The sequence below is a fragment of the Salvelinus alpinus genome, chromosome 6 (assembly GCF_045679555.1).
Source record: "Salvelinus alpinus chromosome 6, SLU_Salpinus.1, whole genome shotgun sequence".
Taxonomy (NCBI): Eukaryota; Metazoa; Chordata; class Actinopteri; order Salmoniformes; family Salmonidae; genus Salvelinus; species Salvelinus alpinus.
The window spans coordinates 92,879,825-92,904,876 of NC_092091.1; the positions used below are offsets into that span (position 1 = coordinate 92,879,825).

The 25,052-nt window shown below is 42.4% G+C and overlaps 1 protein-coding gene across 1 annotated transcript; it reads right to left on the reverse strand.

The window, feature by feature from the left end:
- Positions 1-1,280: 1,280 nt before the first annotated feature.
- On the reverse strand, positions 1,281-24,242 carry LOC139577782 (protein NLRC3-like). Its single transcript, XM_071404955.1, has 4 exons — positions 24,136-24,242; positions 7,701-7,936; positions 3,176-3,342; positions 1,281-3,085 (listed from the first exon to the last, which is right to left on the reverse strand). The coding sequence occupies exons 2-4, from the start codon at positions 7,907-7,909 to the stop codon at positions 1,281-1,283; spliced, it is 2,181 nt and encodes a 726-aa protein (XP_071261056.1). The 5' UTR covers positions 7,910-7,936; positions 24,136-24,242.
- Positions 24,243-25,052: the final 810 nt, after the last annotated feature.

Here is a 25,052-nt window from a genome sequence, read left to right on the forward strand (position 1 = left end):
TTTATAGTAATATATTTGAATTTGGCGCGCTACATTTTTTCTGGATTTTGGCCAAGTGGGACGCTACCGTCCCACCTATCCCAGGGAAGTTAAAGAATATGAGAACTTAATTCTCTTAACACTCACACTAGTCTCTGTATATTGCAGAGTGGACTGGTTAGTCCAACACAGAGCAGATCCACTCCTCTGTCTCCCAGATCATTGTAGCTGAGGTCCAGTTCTCTCAGGGGGGAGTTTGGTGTCTGCAGAGCTGAGGCCAGAGTCTTACAGGATTCATATGTGATTTTACAGCCAGCCAGTCTGGAGAGAGGAGATATGTTGACACACTGTTAAATATGCAAAGATTTAAGAATAATGAGATGCATTAAGACAATAACAGAAGGACATGATTAGACTATGTTAAAGACATACTAACTCACTCAATATATTTAACCTTAGTTTCTTATATTTATCACATTGTATGTATGTTTCTGCATATTTACCATGATGGTAAAATAATGTTAAAACATTATAACACATAATTACTACAGATATAAACACTATAAAGACAGTGGATACTGAAGATATTTAACTCACACTAGTGTCTGTATGTTGCGGAGTGGACTGGTTAGTCCAAAACAGAGCAGCTCCACTCCTCTGTCTCCCAGGTCATTGTAGCTGAGGTCCAGTTCTCTCAGGTGGGAGTTTGGTGTCTGCAGAGCTGAGGCCAGAGTCTTACAGGATTCATATGTGATTTTACAGCCAGCCAGTCTGGAGAGAGGAGATATGTTGACACACTGTTAAATATGCAAAGATTTAAGAATAATGAGATGCATTAAGACAATAACAGAAGGACATGATTAGACTATGTTAAAGACATACTAACTCACTCAATATATTTAACCTTAGTTTCTTATATTTATCACATTGTATGTATGTTTCTGCATATTTACCATGATGGTAAAATAATGTTAAAAACACAATAACACATAATTACTACAAATATAAACACTATAAAGACAGTGGATACTGAAGATATTTAACTCACACAAGTGTCTGTATGTTGCAGAGTGGACTGGTTAGTCCATCACAGAGCAGAATCACTACAAAGTCTCCCAGGTCATTGTAGCTGAGGTCCAGTTCTCTCAGGGGGGAGTTTGGTGTCTGCAGAGCTGAGGTCAGAGTCTCCCAGGATTTATATGTGAGTTTACAGTGATCCAGTCTGGAGAGAGGAGATAATCTGTTAGATATACAAATCCTTCATTATAATGATACTGTAAACATCAACTCAATAACAGAACTTACAGTGCTCTCTTGCAGGTTTTCACTACCGGCAGCAACCTCTGATAACCTTCCTCTGATGTGTTGTATGTCTTCAGGTCAAACTCCTCCAGCACCTCCTCTGACATCAGTAACAGGTAGGCCAGGGCTGAACATTGGTCAGGTTTTAGCTCTGTTTCTGAAAGAGTTCCTGATCGCATGGAGGTCTGCATCTCTTCAACTAGAGAATTGTCACCAAGTTCATTCAGACAGTGGAACAAGTTGATGACCCTTTCTGGTGAGGATTCGTACTTGATCTTGTCTGAAAGGTACCTGACTATTCTGTTAACTGTTTTCTTATGGCTCTGTGTTGTACTTCCTGTCTGTGTCAGAAGGCCTCGTAACAGATTCTGATTGGACGCCAGTGAGAGACCCAGAAGGAAGCGGAGGAACAGGTCCAGGTGTCCATTCTCACTCTTCAAGGCCTGGTCCACTGCGCTCCTGTGTAAGTCAGACAACTGGATTGACTCCTTCTCTTCATCATCACTAGTGGGGGAGAAAACATTTTCCTTCTTGTCCAGACATGATTCTAAAGCATGCACTGCTGCTAGAAACTCCTGAATGCTCAGATGCACAAAGCTGTAGACCTTGTCTTGGTACAGCCCAGATTCTTCTTTAAAGATCTCTGTACACAATGCTGAGTACTCTGATGCCTCTGTGACATCAAGGCCACACTCTCTCAGGTCCTCCTCATAGAAGATCAGGTTGCCCTTCTGCAGCTGTTGGAAAGCCAGCTTTGCCATTTTCAGGATCATCTCTTTGTCTGACTGAGACAGTTCCTTTGGGTTTGTCTCTGTGGCTTTGTTGTACTTCTTGTTCTTCACAATGATTTGGATGAGAATGAAATGTGAGTACATGTGGGTCAGAGTTGTGGGGAGATCATCCTTCTCTGCCTCTTTCAGCATCATCTCAAGGACAGTGGCTGATATCCAACAGAATATTGGAATGTGGCACATGATGTGGAGGCTCCTTGAGTCCTCTATGTGTTTGATGATTTCATTGGACAGATTCTGATCTGTGATCTTCTTCCTGAAGTATTCCTCCTTCTGTGGATCATTGAACCCTCGTACCTCTATCACCTGGTCAACGCACTCAGGAGGGATCTTATTGGCTGCTGCAGGTCGTGTGGTTATCCAGAGGAGAGCAGAGGGAAGCAGATTCCCCTTGATGAGGTTTGTCAGTAGCACGGCCACTGAGGTTGGCTTCGTGACATCACAGCACTTCTCAATGTTTATGAAGTCTAGAGGAAGTCGACACTCATCCAGACCATCAAAAATGAAAACAGTTTTGGTTTCACCATCTTCAATGCTGTCAATCTCTTTCAGCTCTGAGAAGTAGTGGGAAAGAAGTTGCATCAGACTGTATTGGTCCTTTTTCAGGTTCAGATCACGGAAAGGAAGAGGAAACATGAAATGAACGTCCTGATTTGCTTTTCCCTCTGCCCAGTCAAGGAGGAACTTCTGCACAGAGACTGTTTTTCCAATGCCAGCGATTCCTTTTGTCAGCACAGTTCTGATAGGTTTGTCTTGTCCAGGTAAAGGCTTGAAGATGTCGTTGCATTTGATTGGTGTCTCTTGTGTGGTTTGTTTCTTGGATGCCATCTCTATCTGTCTAACCTCATGTTCATTATTGAGCCCTCCACTTCCACCCTCTGTGATGTAGAGCTTTGTGTAGATGTCGTTTAACAGACTTTGGTTTCCATGGTGTCCAATTCCTTCAGATATGTGTTGATACTTGTGTTTCAGTTTAGCCTTAATGTCTTGTTGGACTGTCAGCAGAGTTTGACCTGTAGGAAAACAATGAGAGTTTGAACTCTTAAGTTCATGTGTGTGTGTGTGAACCCTACTTTGTAATATTGTATGAAACACAGTCTTACTTCTTCTGTCCAGAAGGTTGTGTGTGATCTTTAATGCATCCTCACTGTCCAAACTCTCCACTTCCTTATTGTCATCTGGTAATGGTTCCTGGCTGAAAGCAGTTGTCTGATCACTCTTCATTGATAGCAGGCTGGTTGTAGGGGATTCTGCTCTGGGCTTCTGGACACTGAACAAAACAGGGAGACAGATCACCTCATCAATACCTCATCAATACCTCATCTACATCATTTTAACAACTGTATAGTGGAACCTTCTACTGTATAAGTCCTGATGTTTCTTTACAAAGCTCAAACAGAAATTTGCATCCTATAGCACAAACTCCAAAATGTTCTGGGACACTGTAAAGTCCATGGAGAATTAGAGCACCTCCTCCCAGCTGCCCACTGCACTGAAGATAGGAAACACTGTCACCACCGATAAATCCACGATAATCGAGAATTTCAATAAGCATTTTTCTACGGCTGGCCATGCTTTCCACCTGGCTACCCCTACCCCGGTCAACAGCTCTGCACCCCCCACAGCAACTTGCCCAAGCCTCCCCCATTTCTCCTTCACCTAAATCCAGATAGCTAATGTTCTGAAAGATCTGCAAAATCTGGACCCCTACAAATCAGCTGGGCTAGACAATCTGGACCATCTCTTTCCAAAATTTTCAGCCGCAATTGATGCAACCTATATTACTACCCTGTTCAACCTCTCTTTCGTATTGTCTGAGATCCCCAAAGATTTGAAAGCTGCCGCGGTCATCCTCCTCTTCAAAGGGGGAGACACGCTAGACCCAAACTGCTACAGACCTATATCCATCCTACCCTGCCTTTCTAAGGTCTTCGAAAGCCAAGTTAACAAACAGATCACCGACCATTTCGAATCCCACCGTACCTTCTCCGCTATGCAATCTGGTATCCGAGCTGGTCATGGGTGCACCTCAGCCACGCTCAAGGTCCTAAACGATATCATAACCGCCATCGATAAAAGACAATACTGTGCAGCCGTATTCATCGACCTGGCCGAGGCTTTCGACTCTGTCAATCACCGCATTCTTATCGGCAGACTCAACAGCCTTTGTTTCTCAAATGACTTCCTCGCCTGGTTCACCAACTACTTCTCAGACTGAGTTCAGTGTGTCAAATCAGAGGGCCTGTTGTCCGGACCTCTGGCAGTCTCTATGGGGGTGCCACAAGGTTCAAATTTAGGGCCGACTCTTTTCTCTGTGTACATCAATGATGTCACTCTTGCTGCTGGTCCTTCCGTGGCCTCCAACTGCTCTTAAATGCAAGTCAAACTAAATGCATGCTCTTTAACCGATCGCTGCCCACACCTGCCCGCCCATCTAGCATCACTACTCTGGACAGTTCTGACTTAGAATATGTGGACAACTACAAATACCTAGGTGTCTGGTTAAACTATAAACTCTCCTTCCAGACTAACATTAACTTAATTAATAACATTAATATTTATGTTTATATTATGTTTATATATTTATTTAATTAATGTTTCATTAATAACATTAAGTATCTCCAATCCAAAATTAAATCTAGAATCGGCTTCTTATTTCGCAACAAAGCATCCTTCACTCATGCTGCCAAACATACCATCGTAAAACTTACTATCCTACCGATCCTTGACTTCGATGATGTCATTTACAAAATAGCCTCCAACACTTTACTCAGCAAATTGGATGCAGTCTATCACAGTGCCATCCGTTTTGTCACCAAAGCCCCATATACTACCCACCACTGCGACCTGTATGCTCTCGTTGGCTGACCCTCGTTTCATATTCGTCGCCAAACCCACTGGCTCCAGGTCATCTATAAGTCTTTGCTAGGTAAACCTCCACCTTATCTCAGCTCACTGGTCACCATAGCAGCACCCACCCGTAGCACTCGCTCCAGCAGGTATATTTCGCTGGTCACCCTCAAAGCCAACTCCTCATTTGGCCGCCTTTCCTTCCATTTCTCTGCTGCCAATGACTGGAACGAATTGCAAAAATCACTGAAGCTGGAGACTCATATATCCCTCATTAACCTTAAGCATCAGCTGTCAGAGCAGCTTACAGATCACTGCACCTGTACACAGCCCATCTGTAAATAGCTCACCCGACTACCTCATCCCCATATTGTTATTTATTTTGCTCTTTTGCACCCCAGTATCTCTACTTGTACATTTATCTTCTACACGTCCATCACTCCAGTGTTTAATTGCTAAATTTGTCACGTTCCTGACCTGTTTTCTGTTAGTTTTGTATGTGTTAGTTGGTCAGGACGTGAGTTTGGGTGGGCAGTCTATGTTTTCTGTTTCTATGTTGGTTTAAAGGGTGACCTGATATGGCTCTCAATTAGAGGCAGGTGGTTTTCATTTCCTCTGATTGAGAGTCATATTAAGGTAGGTGTTTTCACACTTGTTTGTGGGTGGTTGTCTCCTGTGTCTGTGTTATGTTATGCCACATGGGACTGTTTCGGTTTTGTTTGTTCGTTTGTTCGGTTTATGTAGTCTGTTCCTGTTTTCATGCGTTCTTCGTTATACGTAAGTTCTTATGTTCAGGTGCGTCTACGTCGTTTGTTGTTTTGTAGTTTATCAAGTATAGTTCGTTTTGTGTCTTGTTTAACTTCTTATGGCTGCAACTGGCAGCACTGAGTAACCTGGAAAGAGGTGGCCATTTCAAACGGCCTCCTACTCAATTCTTGCTCGTACAATATGCATATTATCGTTACTATTGGATAGAAAACACTCTCTAGTTTCTAAAACAGTTCTAATTATTTCTCTAAGTGAAACAGAACTCTTTTTACAGCCCATTTCCTATCCGGAAGTGAGATTTCCAAAATCGAGGTCTCTCTTCAAAAGCTTGTCTATAAAAGGGCATGTCACTTATGACTGTAGAAACACGCCATACGCCTTCCCCTGGGTGTCATGCGGAAGTGAGAGCAGAAATGAGGTGATTATCTCGTTCAGGGATTGAATACAACCTCTTTGATTGAGAGGACCGCCATTTATTTTTTGTTGGGAGGCGCGATTTGGACCTGGTGTCGCCTCCTGGAAAACCGTCGTTATTGATGAATATGATCTCTGGCTTCGATTTTATTCGATACATGTCACAATATCATCCTAAAGTATGTTTTTTCAATATAGTTTAATTATATTATTTAAATTTTTTCGGGACTTTAGACGTGATGCGTTGGAGGAATTTCTTCATGAAGGAGAGGTTAGCGCCGCACGGCCAGTGTGCTTGCTAATTCAAGAGGGAAATAGTTCTTTCTGGACCCAAACAAAGACACTTCTGAACAAAGGACCCCTTGTACAACATTCTGATGGAAGATCAACAAAGATAAGGACCCAATTTGGGATGCTATTTCATAAATCTGTCGAGCTATGCTATCGCTACCGATTACTTGGAATCAATGCTGTTGTGTGTTAGCCATTGCAGTAAGCTAATATAACGATATATTGTGTTTTCGCTGTAAAACACTTCAAAAATCGGAAATATTGTCTGTATTCACAAGATCTTTGTCTTTCATTTTGCTATACACCATATATTTTTCTGAAATGTTTTATGATGAGTAATTAGGTATTTGACGTTGGTGTCTGTATTTACTCTGGCTACTCCCGTGCTATTTCTGACTGTAGCTATGATGGTAGCATCAATGTAAAACTGATTTATAGCTCAAATATGCACATTTTTCGAACAAAATATAGATTTATTGTGTAACATGTTATAGGACTGTCATCTGAGGAAGTTGTTTCTAGGTTTGTTTGGTTGGATCTTGGTTAGTTAGGTTGGCTTTGTGCATGCTACCTGTGCTGTGAAAAATGTCTGTCCTCTTTTGTATTTGGTGGTGAACTAATATAAATATACGTGGTGTTTTTGCTGTAAAACATTTTAAAAATCGGACACGTTGGCTGGATTAACAAGATGTTTATCTTTCAAATGCTGTATTGGACTTGTTAATGTGTGAAAGTTAAATATTTTTAAAAAATAGCTTTTGAATTTCGCGCCCTGCACTTGAGCTGGATGTTGTCATAAGTGTACCGGTGTCGGGCTTGCAGCCCAAACAGGATTTATATAAATAATATGTCATCACACAACGCTGCATTTTGGTTCAATCCCTGCTCCTCCTCTTCGGATGAAGAGGAGGAGGAAAGCCGTTACAAAATTGTAATTATTTCGCCACTATGGCCTATTTATTGCCTTACCTCCCTAATCTTACTTCATTTGCACACACTGTATATAGACTTTGCTATTATGGTTATTGATTGTACGTTTGTTTATTCCATGTGTAACTCTGTGTTGTTGTTTGTGTTGAACTGCTTTGCTTTATCTTGGCCAGGTCGCAGTTGTAAATGAGAACTTGTTCTCAACTGGCCTACCTGGTTAAATAAAGGTGAAATCTTTTTATTTTTTTATTTAAGCTACAGTCTGCAATTGGTAAATCAATTTTTGGCCTTTTGAATTAATGATCTAGACCATTTGATGTAATTTGGTAACACTTTTCTCTTTAAATAACTATATTTACAATTGATCTCTCTTACCTCTTAGAACTGGTGTCTTGAGGAAGACTCTTTTTAGAGGGTGTGGCCCCCTCCTCTCGGTCAGAATACTTCCTCTTAGAGGCAGTGCCTCTCTTCTCGCTCTCCCCAGAGAGACTCATTTCAGAGGCAGTGGTCCCCTCCTCTCTCTCCCCAGAGAGACTAATTTCAGAGGCAGTGGTCTCCTCCTCTCTCTCTCCAGAGATACTCATTTTAGATGTAAGTCACAGCTCACTCAGCTACAATATGAAATAAGAGATAAACAGTCAATATTTCTGAACATTGTTGCAAGTACCATTAACAATGACAAGACTTTTACTGTCCATGGTCACAGAGTTCTCACAACGACGTCACCTGCACCTGAAATTACCTTGATAACTGCATTTGTCAGTTAAGCTGGGGGCAGTATTGAGTAGCTTTGATGAATAAGGTGTCCAGAGTAAACTGCCTGCTACTCAGGCCCAGTTACTAATATATGCATATCATTAGTAGATTTGGATAGAAAACACTCTGAAGTTTCTAAACTGTTTGTATGATGTCTGTGAGTATAACAGAACTCATATGGCAGACAAAAACCTGATTAAAAAATCCAACCAGGAAGTGGGAAATCTGAGGCTTGTAGGTTTTCAACTCATCGCCTATCGGATTTACAGTGGGATATTGGTCATATTGCACTTCCTAAGGCTTCCACTAGATGTCAACAGTCTTTAGCACCTTATTTGATGCTTCTACCCGGAAAGAGGGGGGAATGAGGGCTCTTTGTGCCATGAGCTGACCAGGCGCGTTCACGTGAGAGTTAGCTTGCGTTCCATTGCATTTCTGAAGACAAAGGAATTCTCCGGTTGGAACATTATCGAAGATTTCTGTTAACCTCTAATTCCTCCCAAACCCGGATCCGGGAGCACCCCCCACAGTAAAAAAGCTGACTAGCATAGCCTAGCATAGCGTCACAAGTAAATACTAGCATCTAAATATCATTAAATCACAAGTCCAAGACACCAGATGAAAGATACACATCTTGTGAATCCAGCCATCATTTCTGATTTTTTTAAATGTTTTACAGGGAAGACACAATATGTAAATCTATTAGCTAACCACGTTAGCAAAAGACACCACTTTTTTTACTCCACCAGTTTTTTACTCCATCAGTAGCTATCACAAATTCGACCAAATAAAGATATATATATAGCCACTAACCAAGAAACAACTTCATAAGATGACAGTCTGATAACATATTTATTGTATAGCATATGTTTTGTTAGAAAAATGTGCATATTTCAGGTATAAATCACAGTTCTACATTGCAGCTGCAATCTGAAATAGTGCCGAAGCTGCCAGAATAATTACAGAGACCAACGTCAAATATCTAATTACTCATCTTAAAACATTTCTGAAAAATACACAGCGTACAGCAAATGAAAGCCCAACTTCTTGTGAATCCAGCCAATATGTCAGATTTTTTAAGTGTTTTACAGCGAAAACACAATATAGCATTATATTAGCTTAGCACAATATCCAGAAACACAAGCAATTTACCAGCAGCACAGGTTAGCGATCGTAACAATACAGCAAAAGATATATAATTTTTGACTAACCTTGATATACTTCGTCAGATGACAGTCCTGTAACATCATATTACACAATGCATATAGGTTTTGTTCGAAAATGTGCATATTTAGCAGCACAAATCGTGGTTATACAATGTGATCAGTGGCAACAGGTCATGCATTCTGACCGGCGCCATCTTGGAAAGGCACCTAAGTTTACGATTATTTATCGATTAGATTGACTAAAAAATACAGGTTGGACAGCAAATGAAAGATGCATTAGTTATTAATGCAACCGCTGAGTTAGATTTTTAAAATTAACGTTACTAGACATACAGTGTGCGTTACAGCCAGACTAGTGCCGCAATAATGGCGGACAAATGCGTTTACATTTTTCCACATAAATACGGAATAACATCATAAATAGCTCTTACTTTTGGACGAGCTTCCATCAGAATGTTGGGCAAGGTGTCCTTTGTCCAAAAGAATCGTTGCTTGGTTGTAAAACGTCGTCTTCAACTTCGGAATTAGCAGCTAACAATAGCTATGTGGCCACAACATGCCCAAATCCCCAAAACGCAATACTAAGGAAATTCCGAAAATAGCAATATACTCGCATAAACTGATATAACTCGGTTTAAAATAACTTCGTTATGATGTTTCTAACACCTATATCGAATTAAATTGCAGACGGATACATCTAAGGCCGATAACTGAGCGTTCCAAAATTTCATCCTGAGGTCTTGCTTCGCGTCATGACGTACGGCAAAAAGAGAGGTCCCTTCGTTCCTTGGAGCTTTATAAGCTCTGAGATCTACGTAGACACTCCATTCCAATTCTCATTGGTTACTGACATCCAGGGGAAGGCGGGTGCAGTTCATGTCGACCCATAGGATACATACAGAGTTTTAAACTGATCTGAGAACAGAGCCTCGTTTTCAGACCTTCGCAGTTCCTGTCATGATTTTCGCTGCAAAACGAGTTCTGTTTCACCCACAGACATAATTCAAACGGTTTTAGAAACTAGAGATTGTTTTCTATCCAATAGTAATAATAATATGCATATTGTACGAGCAAGAATTGAGTATGAGGCAGTTTAATTTGGAGACGATATTTTCCAAAGTGGAAACAGCACCGCCTATATTGAGAAAAGGTTTTAACCAGAAATGATTTGATATTGATATAAACATGCCTGCATTGGGTCTTTAAAGCTAGAATCCTTAGTTGCTACATCCATGTTTGGACTTATAAATGAATGATATACTGATTCATTCTTGAAGAATCTAACTTATAAATGTCTCATGAGCTCAGTTCAACTGTTGTCCTCCATCAGAACCCAAAATATAAGCTTGTTTAACTCCAATGTTTGTAAAAACACCATAGCCTTAAAACATGGTTAAAACTGTAATTTAATGTTGATATCATGTATGGTCAGTCCTTGCATCCATAGCTCCATCTATGAATTTAAAAACCCTTAGCCTACAATGGTCGCACCCCCGCGGAAATCAAATTAACATAAAACAATCCCATCGAAAAACTTTTTTTTTGCATGGGCTGCGTCTTAATCCACACCATCCGCCGATATCGCCCTTCAGCATCTGCGGTGAAAGGTGGTAGAGCTAGAGCGGTGTTGGTCAGACCATGAGACATCCTGAAAATAGTTTTTCTCACATAATGTTACGTAGCTTCCGAATGGTTTGGCCTACAAACTAAACTCAGGGGGAAGTCGGAGATGTTTACATTAAGCAGAGAGGAAGAGGTGTATCGAAGGGGGAAGTCGGAGATGTTTACATTAAGCAGAGAGGAAGAGGTGAAGCGACAGGGGGAAGTCAGAGATGTTTACATTAAGCAGAGAGGAAGAGGTGTAGCGACAGGGGGAAGTCAGAGATGTTTACATTAAGCAGAGAGGTAGAGGTGAAGCGACAGGGGGAAGTCAGAGATGTTTACATTAAGCAGAGAGGTAGAGGTGAAGCGACAGGGGTAAGTTGGCAGAAAATCACTCCCACCAATCGAGGATTTTTTGTATGGAGGTGAATTTGGTCAGCAAAAAAACCTATGGCTTATTTGCTGCGTGTGGTTTATTTGATCAAATAGAAGTTTTGTAATGATTGGGTTGTTACAAGTGGACTGATATAAGTTGGACACATGACATCCCGGCAACAAGGAGAAAATTAACCTTTATATCGGAATATATCTTTTTAAAATATGACCTTAACCAGACTGCTAACCTTGTGCCTAAGCATGACCTTAAATTAAGACCAAAAAGAAAATTCGTTTTTATTTATTTTTATGATAGAACAAATTTGGACTTTGTGGCTGTGGTAACTAGTGGAAACCGTTATGCCCGTTTTTCACACGCGTGTATCTGCCCTGTCATTGGCTAGAATGCTCCCACCTGATCTGCCTTCCATTTTTAAAGACATTTTAATTGTTAGAGCACTATAGTACCTTTTAATTTTATTTCACCTTTATTTAACCAGGTAAGCCAGTTGAGAACAAGTTTGTTATGCTGTTGAATGAGGACCCAAAAGCGACGTAATAGTAACAGAGTCTTTATTCCAGTATAAAACAAATAATGATTCTCCTGGAAATCCAAAACAGGAAACTGAAATCCTCTCGTCAAAAGAGAGGAACGACTGGAGACGCGACCACAGACTGCAGGTCGCTTCAGGAAGGCACTGGCCGTAGCTGACCTAGACACCTGCTCACACGCAGCATCTGAAGAAGGCAAAGGACACGACAGGGCGGAACAAGGACACAGGAACAGCAAACATCAAACAAGAATCCGACAAGGACAGAAGCGGAAAACAGAGGGAGAAATAGGGACTCTAATCAGAGGGCAAAATAGGGGACAGGTGTGAAAGAGTAAATGAGGTCGTTAGGAGAATGAGAAACAGCTGGGAGCAGGAACGGAACGATAGAGAGAGAGAGAGCGGGAGAGGGAGAGAGGGAGGAGGAGAGAGAGAGAGAAAGAGAAAGAACCTAATAAGACCAGCAGAGGGAAGCACAGGGACAAGACATGATAATCAATGACAAAACATGACAGTACCCCCCCACTCACCGAGCGCCTCCTGGCGCACTCGAGGAGGAACCCTGGCGGCAACGAAGGAAATCATCAATCAACGAACGGTCCAGCACGTCCCGAGATGGAACCCAACTCCTCTCCTCAGGACCGTAACCCTCCCAATCCACTAAGTACTGGTGACCACGTCCCCGAGAACGCATGTCCATGATCCTCCGTACCTTGTAAATAGGAGCGCCCTCGACAAGGACGGGGGGGGGGGAGGGAAGACGAACGGGAGCGCGAAGAAAAGGCTTGACACAAGAGACATGGAAGACAGGGTGGACGCGACGAAGATGTCGCGGAAGAAGCAGTCGCACAGCGACAGGATTGACGACCTGAGAGACACGGAACGGACCAATGAACCGCGGAGTCAACTTGCGAGAAGCTGTCGTAAGGGGAAGGTTACGAGTGGAAAGCCACACTCTCTGACCGCGACAATACCTAGGACTCTTAATCCTACGTTTATTGGCGGCTCTCACAGTCTGCGCCCTGTAACGGCAAAGTGCAGACCTGACCCTCCTCCAGGTGCGCTCACAACGTTGGACAAAAGCCTGAGCGGAGGGAACGCTGGACTCGGCGAGCTGGGACGAAAACAGAGGAGGCTGGTAGCCAAGACTACTCTGAAACGGGGATAGCCCGGTAGCAGACGAAGGAAGCGAGTTGTGAGCGTACTCAGCCCAGGGGAGCTGTTCTGCCCAAGACGCAGGGTTTCGAAACGAAAGGCTGCGTAAAATGCGACCAATCGACTGATTGGCCCTTTCTGCTTGACCGTTAGACTGGGGATGAAACCCGGAAGAGAGACTGACGGAAGCACCAATCAAACGACAGAACTCCCTCCAAAACTGTGACGTGAATTGCGGACCTCTGTCTGAAACGGCGTCTAACGGGAGGCCATGAATTCTGAACACATTCTCAATGATGATTTGTGCCGTCTCCTTAGCGGAAGGAAGCTTTGCGAGGGGAATGAAATGTGCCGCCTTAGAGAACCTATCGATAACCGTAAGAATCACAGTGTTCCCCGCAGACGAAGGCAGACCGGTAATAAAGTCTAAGGCGATGTGAGACCATGGTCGAGAAGGAATGGGAAGCGGTCTGAGACGACCGGCAGGAGGAGAGTTACCCGACTTAGTCTGCGCGCAGTCCGAACAAGCAGCCACGAAACGGCGCGTGTCCCGCTCCTGAGTAGGCCACCAAAACCGCTGGCGAATAGAAGCAAGCGTACCCCGAACGCCGGGGTGGCCAGCTAACTTGGCAGAGTGAGCCCACTGAAGAACAGCCAGACGAGTAGAGACAGGAACGAACAGAAGGTTACTAGGACAAGCGCGCGGCGACGCAGTGTGAGTGAGTGCTTGCTTTACCTGTCTCTCAATTCCCCAGACAGTCAACCCGACAACACGCCCTTCAGGGAGAATCCCCTCGGGGTCGGTAGAAGCCACAGAAGAACTAAAGAGACGGGATAAGGCATCAGGCTTGGTGTTCTTATTTCCCGGACGATAGGAAATCACGAACTCGAAACGAGCAAAAAACAACGCCCAACGAGCTTGACGTGCATTAAGTCGTTTGGCCGAACGGATGTACTCAAGGTTCTTATGGTCAGTCCAAACGACAAAAGGGACGGTCGCCCCCTCCAACCACTGTCGCCATTCGCCTATGGCTAAGCGGATGGCGAGCAGTTCGCGGTTACCCACATCATAGTTGCGTTCCGATGGCGACAGGCGATGAGAAAAGTAAGCGCAAGGATGGACCTTATCGTCAGACTGGAAGCGCTGAGACAGAATGGCTCCCACGCCCACCTCTGAAGCGTCAACCTCGACAATGAATTGTTTAGTGACGTCAGGAGTAACAAGGATAGGGGCGGATGTAAAACGCTTCTTGAGGAGATCAAAAGCTCCCTGGGCGGAACCGGACCACTTAAAGCAAGTCTTGACAGAAGTCAGAGCTGTGAGAGGGGCAGCCACTTGACCGAAATTACGAATGAAACGCCGATAGAAATTAGCGAAACCGAGAAAGCGCTGCAACTCGACACGTGACTTAGGAACGGGCCAATCGCTGACAGCCTGGACCTTAGCGGGATCCATCTGAATGCCTTCAGCGGAAATAACAGAACCGAGAAAAGTGACAGAGGAGACATGAAAGGCGCACTTCTCAGCCTTCACGTAGAGACAATTCTCTAAAAGGCGCTGGAGTACACGTCGAACGTGCTGAACATGAATCTCGAGTGACGGTGAAAAAATCAGGATACCGTCAAGGTAAACGAAAACAAAAATGTTCAGCATGTCTCTCAGTACATCATTAACTAATGCCTGAAAGACAGCTGGAGCATTAGCGAGACCGAACGGCAGAACCCGGTATTCAAAATGCCCTAACGGAGTGTTAAACGCCGTCTTCCACTCGTCCCCCTCTCTGATGCGTACGAGATGGTAAGCGTTACGAAGGTCCAACTTAGTAAAGAACCTGGCTCCCTGCAAAATCTCGAAGGCTGACGACATAAGGGGAAGCGGATAACGATTCTTAACCGTTATGTCATTCAGCCCTCGATAATCCACGCAGGGGCGCAGAGTACCGTCCTTCTTCTTAACAAAGAAAAATCCCGCTCCGGCGGGAGAGGAAGAAGGCACCACGGTACCGGCGTCGAGAGAAACAGACAGATAATCCTCGAGAGCCTTACGTTCGGGAGCCGACAGAGAGTATAGTCTACCCCGAGGGGGAGTGGTCCCCGGAAGGAGATCAATACAACAATCATACGACCGGTGAGGAGGAAGGGAGCTGGCTCTGGACCGACTGAAGACCGTGCGCAGATCATGATATTCCTCCGGCACTCCTGTCAAATCACCAGGTTCCTCCTGAGTAGAGGGGACAGAAGACACAGGAGGGATAGCAGACATTAAACACTTCACATGACAAGAAACGTTCCAGGATAGAATAGAATTACTAGACCAATTAATAGAAGGATTATGACATACTAGCCAGGGATGACCCAAAACAACAGGTGTAAAAGGTGAACGAAAAATCAAAAAGGAAATGGTCTCACTGTGGTTACCAGATACAGTGAGGGTTAAAGGTAGTGTCTCACATCTGATACTGGGGAGAAGACTACCATCTAAGGCGAACATGGGCGTGGGCTTCCCTAACTGTCTGAGAGGAATGTCATGTCTCCGAGCCCATGCTTCGTCCATAAAACAACCCTCAGCCCCAGAGTCTATCAAGGCACTGCAGGAAGCAGCCGAACCGGTCCAGCGTAGATGGACCGACAAGGTAGTACAGGATCTTGATGGAGAGACCTGAGTAGTAGCGCTCACCAGTAGCCCTCTGCTTACTGATGAGCTCTGGCTTTTACTGGACATGACATGACAAAATGTCCAGCAGAACCGCAATAGAGGCAAAGGCGGTTGGTGATTCTCCGTTCCCTCTCCTTAGTCGAGATGCGAATACCTCCCAGCTGCATGGGCTCAGTCTCTGAGCCGGTGGGAGGAGATGGTTGAGATGCGGAGAGGGGAAACACCGTTAACGCGAGCTCTCTTCCACGAGCTCGGTGACGAAGATCTACCCGTCGTTCTATGCGGATGGCGAGTGCAATCAAAGAGTCCACGCTGGAAGGAACCTCCCGGGAGAGAATCTCATCCTTAACCTCAGCGTGGAGTCCCTCCAGAAAACGAGCGAGCAACGCCGGCTCGTTCCAGTCACTGGATGCAGCAAGAGTGCGAAACTCTATAGAGTAATCCGTTATGGATCGATCACCTTGACATAGGGAAGCCAGGGCCCTGGAAGCCTCCTTCCCAAAAACAGAACGATCAAAAACCCGTATCATCTCCTCTTTAAAGTTCTGATAATCGTTAGAACACTCAGCCCTTGCCTCCCAGATAGCTGTGCCCCACTCCCGAGCCCGACCAGTAAGGAGTGATATGACGTAAGCGATCCGAGCTCTCTCACTAGAGTACGTGTTGGGCTGGAGAGAGAACACAATATCACACTGGGTGAGAAAAGAGCGACACTCAGTGGGCTGCCCAGAGTAACATGGTGGGTTATTAACCCTAGGTTCCGGAGACTCGGAAGACCAGGAAGTAGCTGGTGGCACGAGACGAAGACTCTGAAACTGTCCAGAGAGATCGGAGACCTGAGCGGCCAGGGTCTCAACGGCATGACGAGCAGCAAACAATTCCTGCTCGTGTCTGCCGAGCATTGCTCCCTGGAACTCGACGGCAGTGTTGAGAGAATCCATAGTCGCTGGGTCCATCTTGGTCGGATTCTTCTGTTATGCTGTTGAATGAGGACCCAAAAGCGACGTAATAGTAACAGAGTCTTTATTCCAGTATAAAACAAATAATGATTCTCCTGGAAATCCAAAACAGGAAACTGAAATCCTCTCGTCAAAAGAGAGGAACGACTGGAGACGCGACCACAGACTGCAGGTCGCTTCAGGAAGGCACTGGCCGTAGCTGACCTAGACACCTGCTCACACGCAGCATCTGAAGAAGGCAAAGGACACGACAGGGCGGAACAAGGACACAGGAACAGCAAACATCAAACAAGAATCCGACAAGGACAGAAGCGGAAAACAGAGGGAGAAATAGGGACTCTAATCAGAGGGCAAAATAGGGGACAGGTGTGAAAGAGTAAATGAGGTCGTTAGGAGAATGAGAAACAGCTGGGAGCAGGAACGGAACGATAGAGAGAGAGAGAGCGGGAGAGGGAGAGAGGGAGGAGGAGAGAGAGAGAGAAAGAGAAAGAACCTAATAAGACCAGCAGAGGGAAGCACAGGGACAAGACATGATAATCAATGACAAAACATGACAAAGTTCTCATTTACAACTGCGACCTGGCCAAGATAAAGCAAAGCAGTGCAACACAAACAACAACACAGAGTTACACATGTAATAAACATACAGTCAATAACACAGTAGAAAAAGTCTATATACAGTGTGTGCAAATGAGGTAGGATAACGGAGGTAAGACAATAAATAGGCCATAGTGGCGAAAAAATTACAATATAGCAATTAAACACTGGAGTACCTGGTCAATATAATGGGTAATCTGATAGAGCAGCCACTATAGTACCTGGTCAATATAATGGATAATCTGATACAGCGGCCACTATAGTACCTGGTCAATATAATGGATAATCTGATACAGCAGCCACTATAGTACCTGGTCAATATAATGGATAATCTGATAGAGCAGCCACTATAGTACCTGGTCAATATAATGGATAATCTGATAGAGCAGCCACTATAGTACCTGGTCAATCTAATGGATAATCTGATACAGCAGCCACTATAGTACCTGGTCAATATAATGGATAATCTGATAGAGCAGCCACTATAGTACCTGGTCAATATAATGGATAATCTGATACAGCGGCCACTATAGTACCTGGTCAATATAATGGATAATCTGATAGAGCAGCCACTATAGTACCTGGTCAATATAATGGATAATCTGATAGAGCAGCCACTATAGTACCTGGTCAATCTAATGGATAATCTGATACAGCAGCCACTATAGTACCTGGTCAATATAATGGGTAATCTGATATAGCAGCCACTATAGTACCTGGTCAATATAATGGATAATCTGATACAGCAGCCACTATAGTACCTGGTCAATATAATGGATAATCTGATACAGCAGCCACTATAGTACCTGGTCAATCTAATGGATAATCTGATACAGCAGCCACTATAGTACCTGGTCAATATAATGGGTAATCTGATATAGCAGCCACTATAGTACCTGGTCAATATAATGGATAATCTGATACAGCAGCCACTATAGTACCTGGTCAATATAATGGATAATCTGATACAGCAGCCACTATAGTACCTGGTCAATATAATGGATAATCTGATACAGCAGCCACTATAGTACCTGGTCAATCAAACCTTCTATTAGATCTAATAATCCTCACGTAACTCCACACTCTCATAGAACTTGTTCTCAACTGGCCTACCTGGTTAAATAAAGGTGAAATAAAACTTTAAAAAGACATCCATACAAAAAAGGGCTTATCTCACAAGGACAGATTTAGGGCGGAGTAAATCCTCTCACTTCGCCTCTTCTTCTCTGTTCCAACTGACCCTGGAATTTATACAGACATGTATCAGAGAAGAAGAGGCGAAGCGAGAGGTTTTACTCAGCGCAACCTCTGTCCACGAAAATAAGCCCAGGAAGTGAGGAGTTTGTTGAATTTGGTCAACAAAAAAACGGAATTACTCATTCGCTACGTGAGGCTGATTTGATCGAATAGAAGTTTCTGAATAATTAGGTTGTTAGGAGAAAAAATAACAACTACATATCGGAGTTGTGCCTGTTGTCATAGAGATGGAAGACTCATGGATATAATCTCTTTTAGCATGGACATTGCTCTTGAGGCCTCCCACCATTTTAAAGTAGTCAACTGGGTGGGGATTCCTATGAGTTTGGAGCAATCAGCCAATGAAGAAAATGGACTACTTTAAAATGGAGATATCCTCAATGGCACTGCCCATGCTGTCATAGAGGCTATAATGGCTAGATGGTCCCACCGGATCTCACCTCCTCCCACCTGCCTTCCATCTTTGAGGACATGCATTTCCATTGTTAGAGCGGTCACTTGAGTATCTTCTCAGTATAATAGACAATCTTTGCTTGCATGCAGGAACATTGGTACATTGTGGGAGGCAACCTGTCTGTCCAGGGAGACTAGTGATGAACAAGTTGGGCCTATTTGAAACATCACCATCTCCTGCCAGCATTTACCAGACAATGTACAGAAGGGAAAAATAACTGAACATCATTTATTATGGTTTTTATTTATGTTTTGGAGTCAATGATTATATTTGTATTTTTTTCAAACGAGTTTCTTAATTATTTTAGTGTCAGATTTGGTATCCTAATTAAGAGTTTTAATCATTTAATAATGAATAAATAAAAATTTATATCAGTAACCCACAATCATACACCCCCCCTTCTCCTGCACACGTTGCCATGGGGACATGTTGCATTAGGGCGTAGTGAAAATGATGTAGACATTTTCTAACTAATTTCCTGCAATTCAAAGAAAAGATTTTCAGTTTTACAGATAATTCTACTCATGTTGCCATGGGGACATGTTGCCATGGGGTGGAGGTAAATGTTAGCAGTTTTAAATATGATAACTGATGATCAACGTGCCCCACCCCGGTTGGTAATTCAACCATGCTTACTACAAGTTTAGCCGCTAGACTAATTTACCAATCTAAAAACATGTAGCTAACATGGGCCAATAGACTGACTGCTGATGCTCAACCACATTTACACACTGCACCATGTGTTTTCTATTATTCTAACGGTCAACAGGAAGTTGAGATCCAGACTGAGTCCCAAAACAATGTTTTTATTATTGGTCCCAGAACGCCAGTTGCCCATCCCTGGTTTAGTGAATAGACCCATGTACTGCTTGAGTTCATTTGAGTTGCGATCAGTTTATCTCGCCCGGCGCACCAGGGTTTTCATTCTGAGAAAAGGTGTGGCTATGATTCAACCCGTGGTTCACAATGTACATAGATGAGCCGATGAAGTTATATCGAGCGCAACTGCAGTGAGCCAAACGGACCACCGCCTTCCTGATCTGTCGTCAGAAAGCTTTAAACATAACATGTGATTTAGCCCTACATTTAAATAGTTTCTATGCACATTGTTGAACGTCACATTTACTCGACGAGACTTTACTTAATGACAGCTTTACATAATTCCGATGCATGTCTTCTTTCAAGAAGTGAAAGTGAGCCAGTTTCCTCAGATAATAATCACCTTAATGTGCTGTCAATCTCCTATAACAATAACACCCTACCTCATAGCCCTGTAGCCTATAACAATAATACCATACCTCATATCCCTGTAGCCTATAACAATAATACCATACCTCATAGCCCTGTAGCCTATAACAATAATACCATACCTCATAGCCCTGTAGTCTATAACAATAATACCATACCTCATAGCCCTGTAGTCTATAACAATAATACCATACCTCATATCCCTGTAGTCTATAACAATAATACCATACCTCATAGCCCTGTAGTCTATAACAATAACACCATACATCATAGCCCTGTAGCCTATAACAATAATACCATACCTCATATCCCTGTAGCCTATAACAATAATACCATACCTCATAGCCCTGTAGTCTATAACAATAATACCATACTTCATAGCCCTGTAGTCTATAACAATAATACCATACCTCATATCCCTGTAGTCTATAACAATAATACCATACCTCATAGCCCTGTAGTCTATAACAATAACACCATACCTCATATCCCTGTAGTCTATAACAATAATACCATACCTCATAGCCCTGTAGCCTAGAACAATAATACCATACCTCATATCCCTGTAGTCTATAACAATAATACCATACCTCATAGCCCTGTAGCCTATAACAATAATACCATACCTCATAGCCCTGTAGTCTATAACAATAATACCATACCTCATAGCCCTGTAGCCTATAACAATAATACCATACCTCATAGCCCTGTAGCCTATATCACATCACATCTTATTGATTAGGCTAATCACTATGAATCAATACCAATGTAAATAAGCCTAAAATAATAATAATTGAAAGTTTAAATCAATATTGTATTAACTTGGCGGATGTTTTACCCCCTAAATCATTTCTCTCTTTGTGATAATCTAACTTCTCAAAAATACTTTTCTACGTGACATTGTAAAAGAACGCTGCAAACCTCTGAAACATGTTTCTTCTACGATAACGTCCGTTACTTGCTCTACTTCCTTATACTAGTATTTCCTGTTTCAACTAGTGATGGGTCGTTCGATAACGAAAGGTTGTTTTTGAACGATCTTTTTGGTGAACGTCGGTAACCGATTTGCATCGGTGAAAGAGCCGTTCATTTAGCTCCCTGGTTTACATACAGCTACGAGGTGCTTTTTTTTAAGCTCAAAACAACGATTACCTGCAGATAAGTTACACAATAATAATTCTCTAAAGAGGGTGAATCCTTACTGCAGAAACAATAAATAGTGGGGAGAGCGCGTCATTCTTGTCAAGACTTTGTAGTGCGTAAAAAAACAGGTGATCTAATAATATAAATACTAGTTATCCCAAAAAAATGTAAACGCCAACTTACTTTTTGGGCCAAAACTTTTGTATTTTCCTGATGTTATGAATTTTAGTGACGTTCCCGAATGTATTTCGTTATTTGGTCCTCAAAACCTGAACTTGAGATTTACCATTTGGAGAACGCAGCGTTTCCCGCAACCATATGATTGGTCGGGTAAGATAACGCGTCATCACACTCCCTCATCTGATTGGTCGGGTAGGCGGATCTTCTGACTTTGTCCGACTGGGAAACATCGATTTCCGAACGGTCCTCTTTCTTGGGCGTTGACATCGTATTTTTCTGAGTTCCCTGTTGTTGTGAACGCGGCATAAACTTTCCACATTAGCCCTTCATTCAGTTTCAATGCCCATTGCTGCACGTCACTTTTACTTGGCCGAATTGACGAGAAGGACTTTTATTTTTCAAAGAAACTAGTTTACGTGATACACGTCTTTCTCCGGGAAGTGAAAGAGCGCAAAGATAATCATCACGATCATGTGCAGTCAATCGCCCATACCCTACCTCATAGCCCTTAAAACAATCATTTACAGAAGAAAAGGTGATGTCTGTGTCTGAATGTCTGTATCGGGATAGTATGCACCTTTAACGACAGAACTAACAGAAAATACTGTCAGCTTGAGACCTAAATATCCCTGGATAAACACTCACAATAATGTTTTTCTAAAAGTGAATTCAAAGGCTGTGTAGAATGGCTGTATATCCTAATAATGCATTTAAGTAATATATTTATTTTATATAGACTAAACGCGAAATGTATTGGCATGATGTTGAAGTGCTGTTGTTGATGAGTTGTTGAAATGCTGAGCGCTCCTGCCAGCCTCTAGCATGTCACACATACTTCACAATTTATTTCTGATCTGGCCTTGAAATAATAATAATAATATTAATAATAATAATATAGGCTAAATGTCTTGTTCCTGACTGATTCAGAGTTAGTATGTTGTTTAGTAGCCAGTTGAAATGATGAAAGTCATTGTTCCTGACTGATTCAGAGTTAGTATGTTGTTTAGTAACCAGTTGAAATGATGAAAGTCATTGTTCCTGACTGATTCAGAGTTAGTATGTTGTTTAGTAACCAGTTGAAATGATGAAAGTCATTGTTCCTGACTGATTCAGAGTTAGTATGTTGTTTAGTAACCAGTTGAAATGATGAAAGTCATTGTTCCTGACTGATTCAGAGTTAGTATGTTGTTTAGTAACCAGTTGAAATGATGAAAGTCATTGTTCCTGACTGATTCAGAGTTAGTATGTTGTTTAGTAACCAGTTGAAATGATGAAAGTCATTGTTCCTGACTGATTCAGAGTTAGTATGTTGTTTAGTAACCAGTTGAAATGATGAAAGTCATTGTTCCTGACTGATTCAGAGTTAGTATGTTGTTTAGTAACCAGTTGAAATGATGAAAGTCGTTGTTCCTGACTGATTCAGAGTTAGCATGTTGTTTAGTAACCAGTTGAAATGATGAAAGTCGTTGTTCCTGACTGATTCAGAGTTAGTATGTTGTTTAGTAACCAGTTGAAATGATGAAAGTCATTGTTCCTGACTGATTCAGAGTTAGTATGTTGTTTAGTAACCAGTTGAAATGATGAAAGTCGTTGTTCCTGACTGATTCAGAGTTAGTATGTTGTTTAGTAACCAGTTGAAATTATGAAAGTAATTTGATAGTGACAGAATCCGACATTATTTTCCAGCAAAGTCCATGTTTTTGTCTCCTCCCTATAGAAGGTTGTAGCACAGCCTCTGAATGTCATAGAGACAAACCAATGATATTCTATATGCAACACAAATCCCTCTTGTTGTTTTTAACCTATAGTCAAATTAAAATAAACGCTGTTTATGAGAATTAAGCCTCGAATTAGCCTACTTTCAGCACTCATGCGCTGTTCATCTCCGCGGCTACCGCTTCATATGTAAATTATGTAAATGAATTAAATATGGTTTATTGTTTATTTCTATATTTAATTGAAATGAATCAGGGGAGCCCAGTTGAGACCAGTGTCTCATTTGTAATGGAGTCTTGAGGACAACAATTCCATCAATACAACAACAAAAGATTAAAAGAAACTACAAGACAGCTGTAAATACATTCAGCACTGCTTGAGATCACATGAGGCGCGATCAGTTTCTCGTCCGTTGTACCGGGGCTTGTATTCAGAAGAAAGGTGTGTCGACAACGACTGAACCAGTGGGTAACGTTATGCAACGGTGCACCGGCCAAGTTATATCGAGCGCACAGCAGTGAGCAAAACGGACCACCACTTTCCTGATCCGTGTCGCCAGAAAGCATTTTCAACGTTGATTACATTCAAATAGTTTCTATGCCCATTGTTGCACGTCACTTTTACTTGACTGACTTGTCGAAACAGAGTGTTTTCTTTAGTGACAGCTTTACATAATTCCGATTCACGTCTTCTAACGTGGTTTCATCATGCGGATAATAATCACGATAAGGCGCTGTCCGTCGCCTTTACCAATAATACCCTACATCATAGCCCTGTAGCCTATAACATCACATTGGATCATAATGATTAGGCTAATCAACACTAATCAACACCAATGTAAATAAGATGTGACTTATCATTTTGTAAAGTTGAAATCAGTATTGTATTAACGTTACAGTTCTTCAATGTCTTTCCCTTAAATCATCTGACTCTCTATGAAAGTCTAACTTCTCCACGACACTTTTCTACATTAAATTATAAAAGACGCTACAAACCTCTGATGTTTTAGTCTTCTACCCGTAAAGTCCATTTCTTCCTCTTGTTGCTTAAACATGGACTTCCTGAGTTGGGACATGAGGTGGAGGGAGGGAGAGAGGGGGAGGGGAGGAGAGAAGTGGAAGAAGGAGAGAGGGGGAGGGAGAAGACATGGAGAGGTGGAGGGAGGAAAGAGTGAGGGAGGGAGAGAGGGGGAGGGAGAGGGAGAAGACATGGAGAGGTGGAGAGAGGAGACAGGGAGAGGGGAATGGAGGAGAGAGGAAGGTAGAGAGGTATCAGTGATATACTGTAAAAGTAGTGCACGATATAGGGAAAAGGGTGTCATTTGAGGGTACGCACTCTATACACTGTGTAGTAGCATAGGACCTTATAGATTATTGACAAAGGATCTGTCTCACTAACACACACACACACACACACACACACACACCTCACTTTAACAGACTGACTACACTAGATATGTTACAGTAAAGATATGCTGTGGTATATATTTAGAATATATTACAATAAAGATATGCTGTGGTATATATTTAAAATATATTACAGTAAAGATATGCTGTGGTATATATTTAGAATATATTACAATAAGGATATGCTGTGGTATATATTTAGAATATATTACAATAAAGATATGCTGTGGTATATATTTAGAATATATGACAATAAAGATATGTTGTGGTATATATTTAGAATATATTACAGTAAAGATATGCTATGGTATATATTTTGAATATATTACAATAAAGATATGCTGAATAAAGCTGTAATGGAACAACATTTGGTAAAAGTCAAGGGGTCTGAATGCTTTCCGAAGGCACTGATAGAGGTTCATGAGAGAGACTGAATATCAACACAACCACCTCAGAGCCAGTTTCCACAGACACATTCTCAGTTACCCAACTAGCCAGGACTTGAA

What these genes read in the sequence shown, in the direction of transcription:
- LOC139577782 (XM_071404955.1), bottom strand. Translation starts at nt 7,909, where the DNA reads ATGAGTATCTCTGGAGAGAGAGAGGAGGAGACCACTGCCTCTGAAATT. An exon ending in CAAGACACCAGTTCTAAGAG is followed by an intron (nt 3,343 to 7,700) that starts GTAAGAGAGATC and finishes TGTTTTGTTCAG; the next exon opens with TGTCCAGAAGCCCAGAGCAG. An exon ending in CAACCTTCTGGACAGAAGAA is followed by an intron (nt 3,086 to 3,175) that starts GTAAGACTGTGT and finishes GTTTTCCTACAG; the next exon opens with GTCAAACTCTGCTGACAGTC.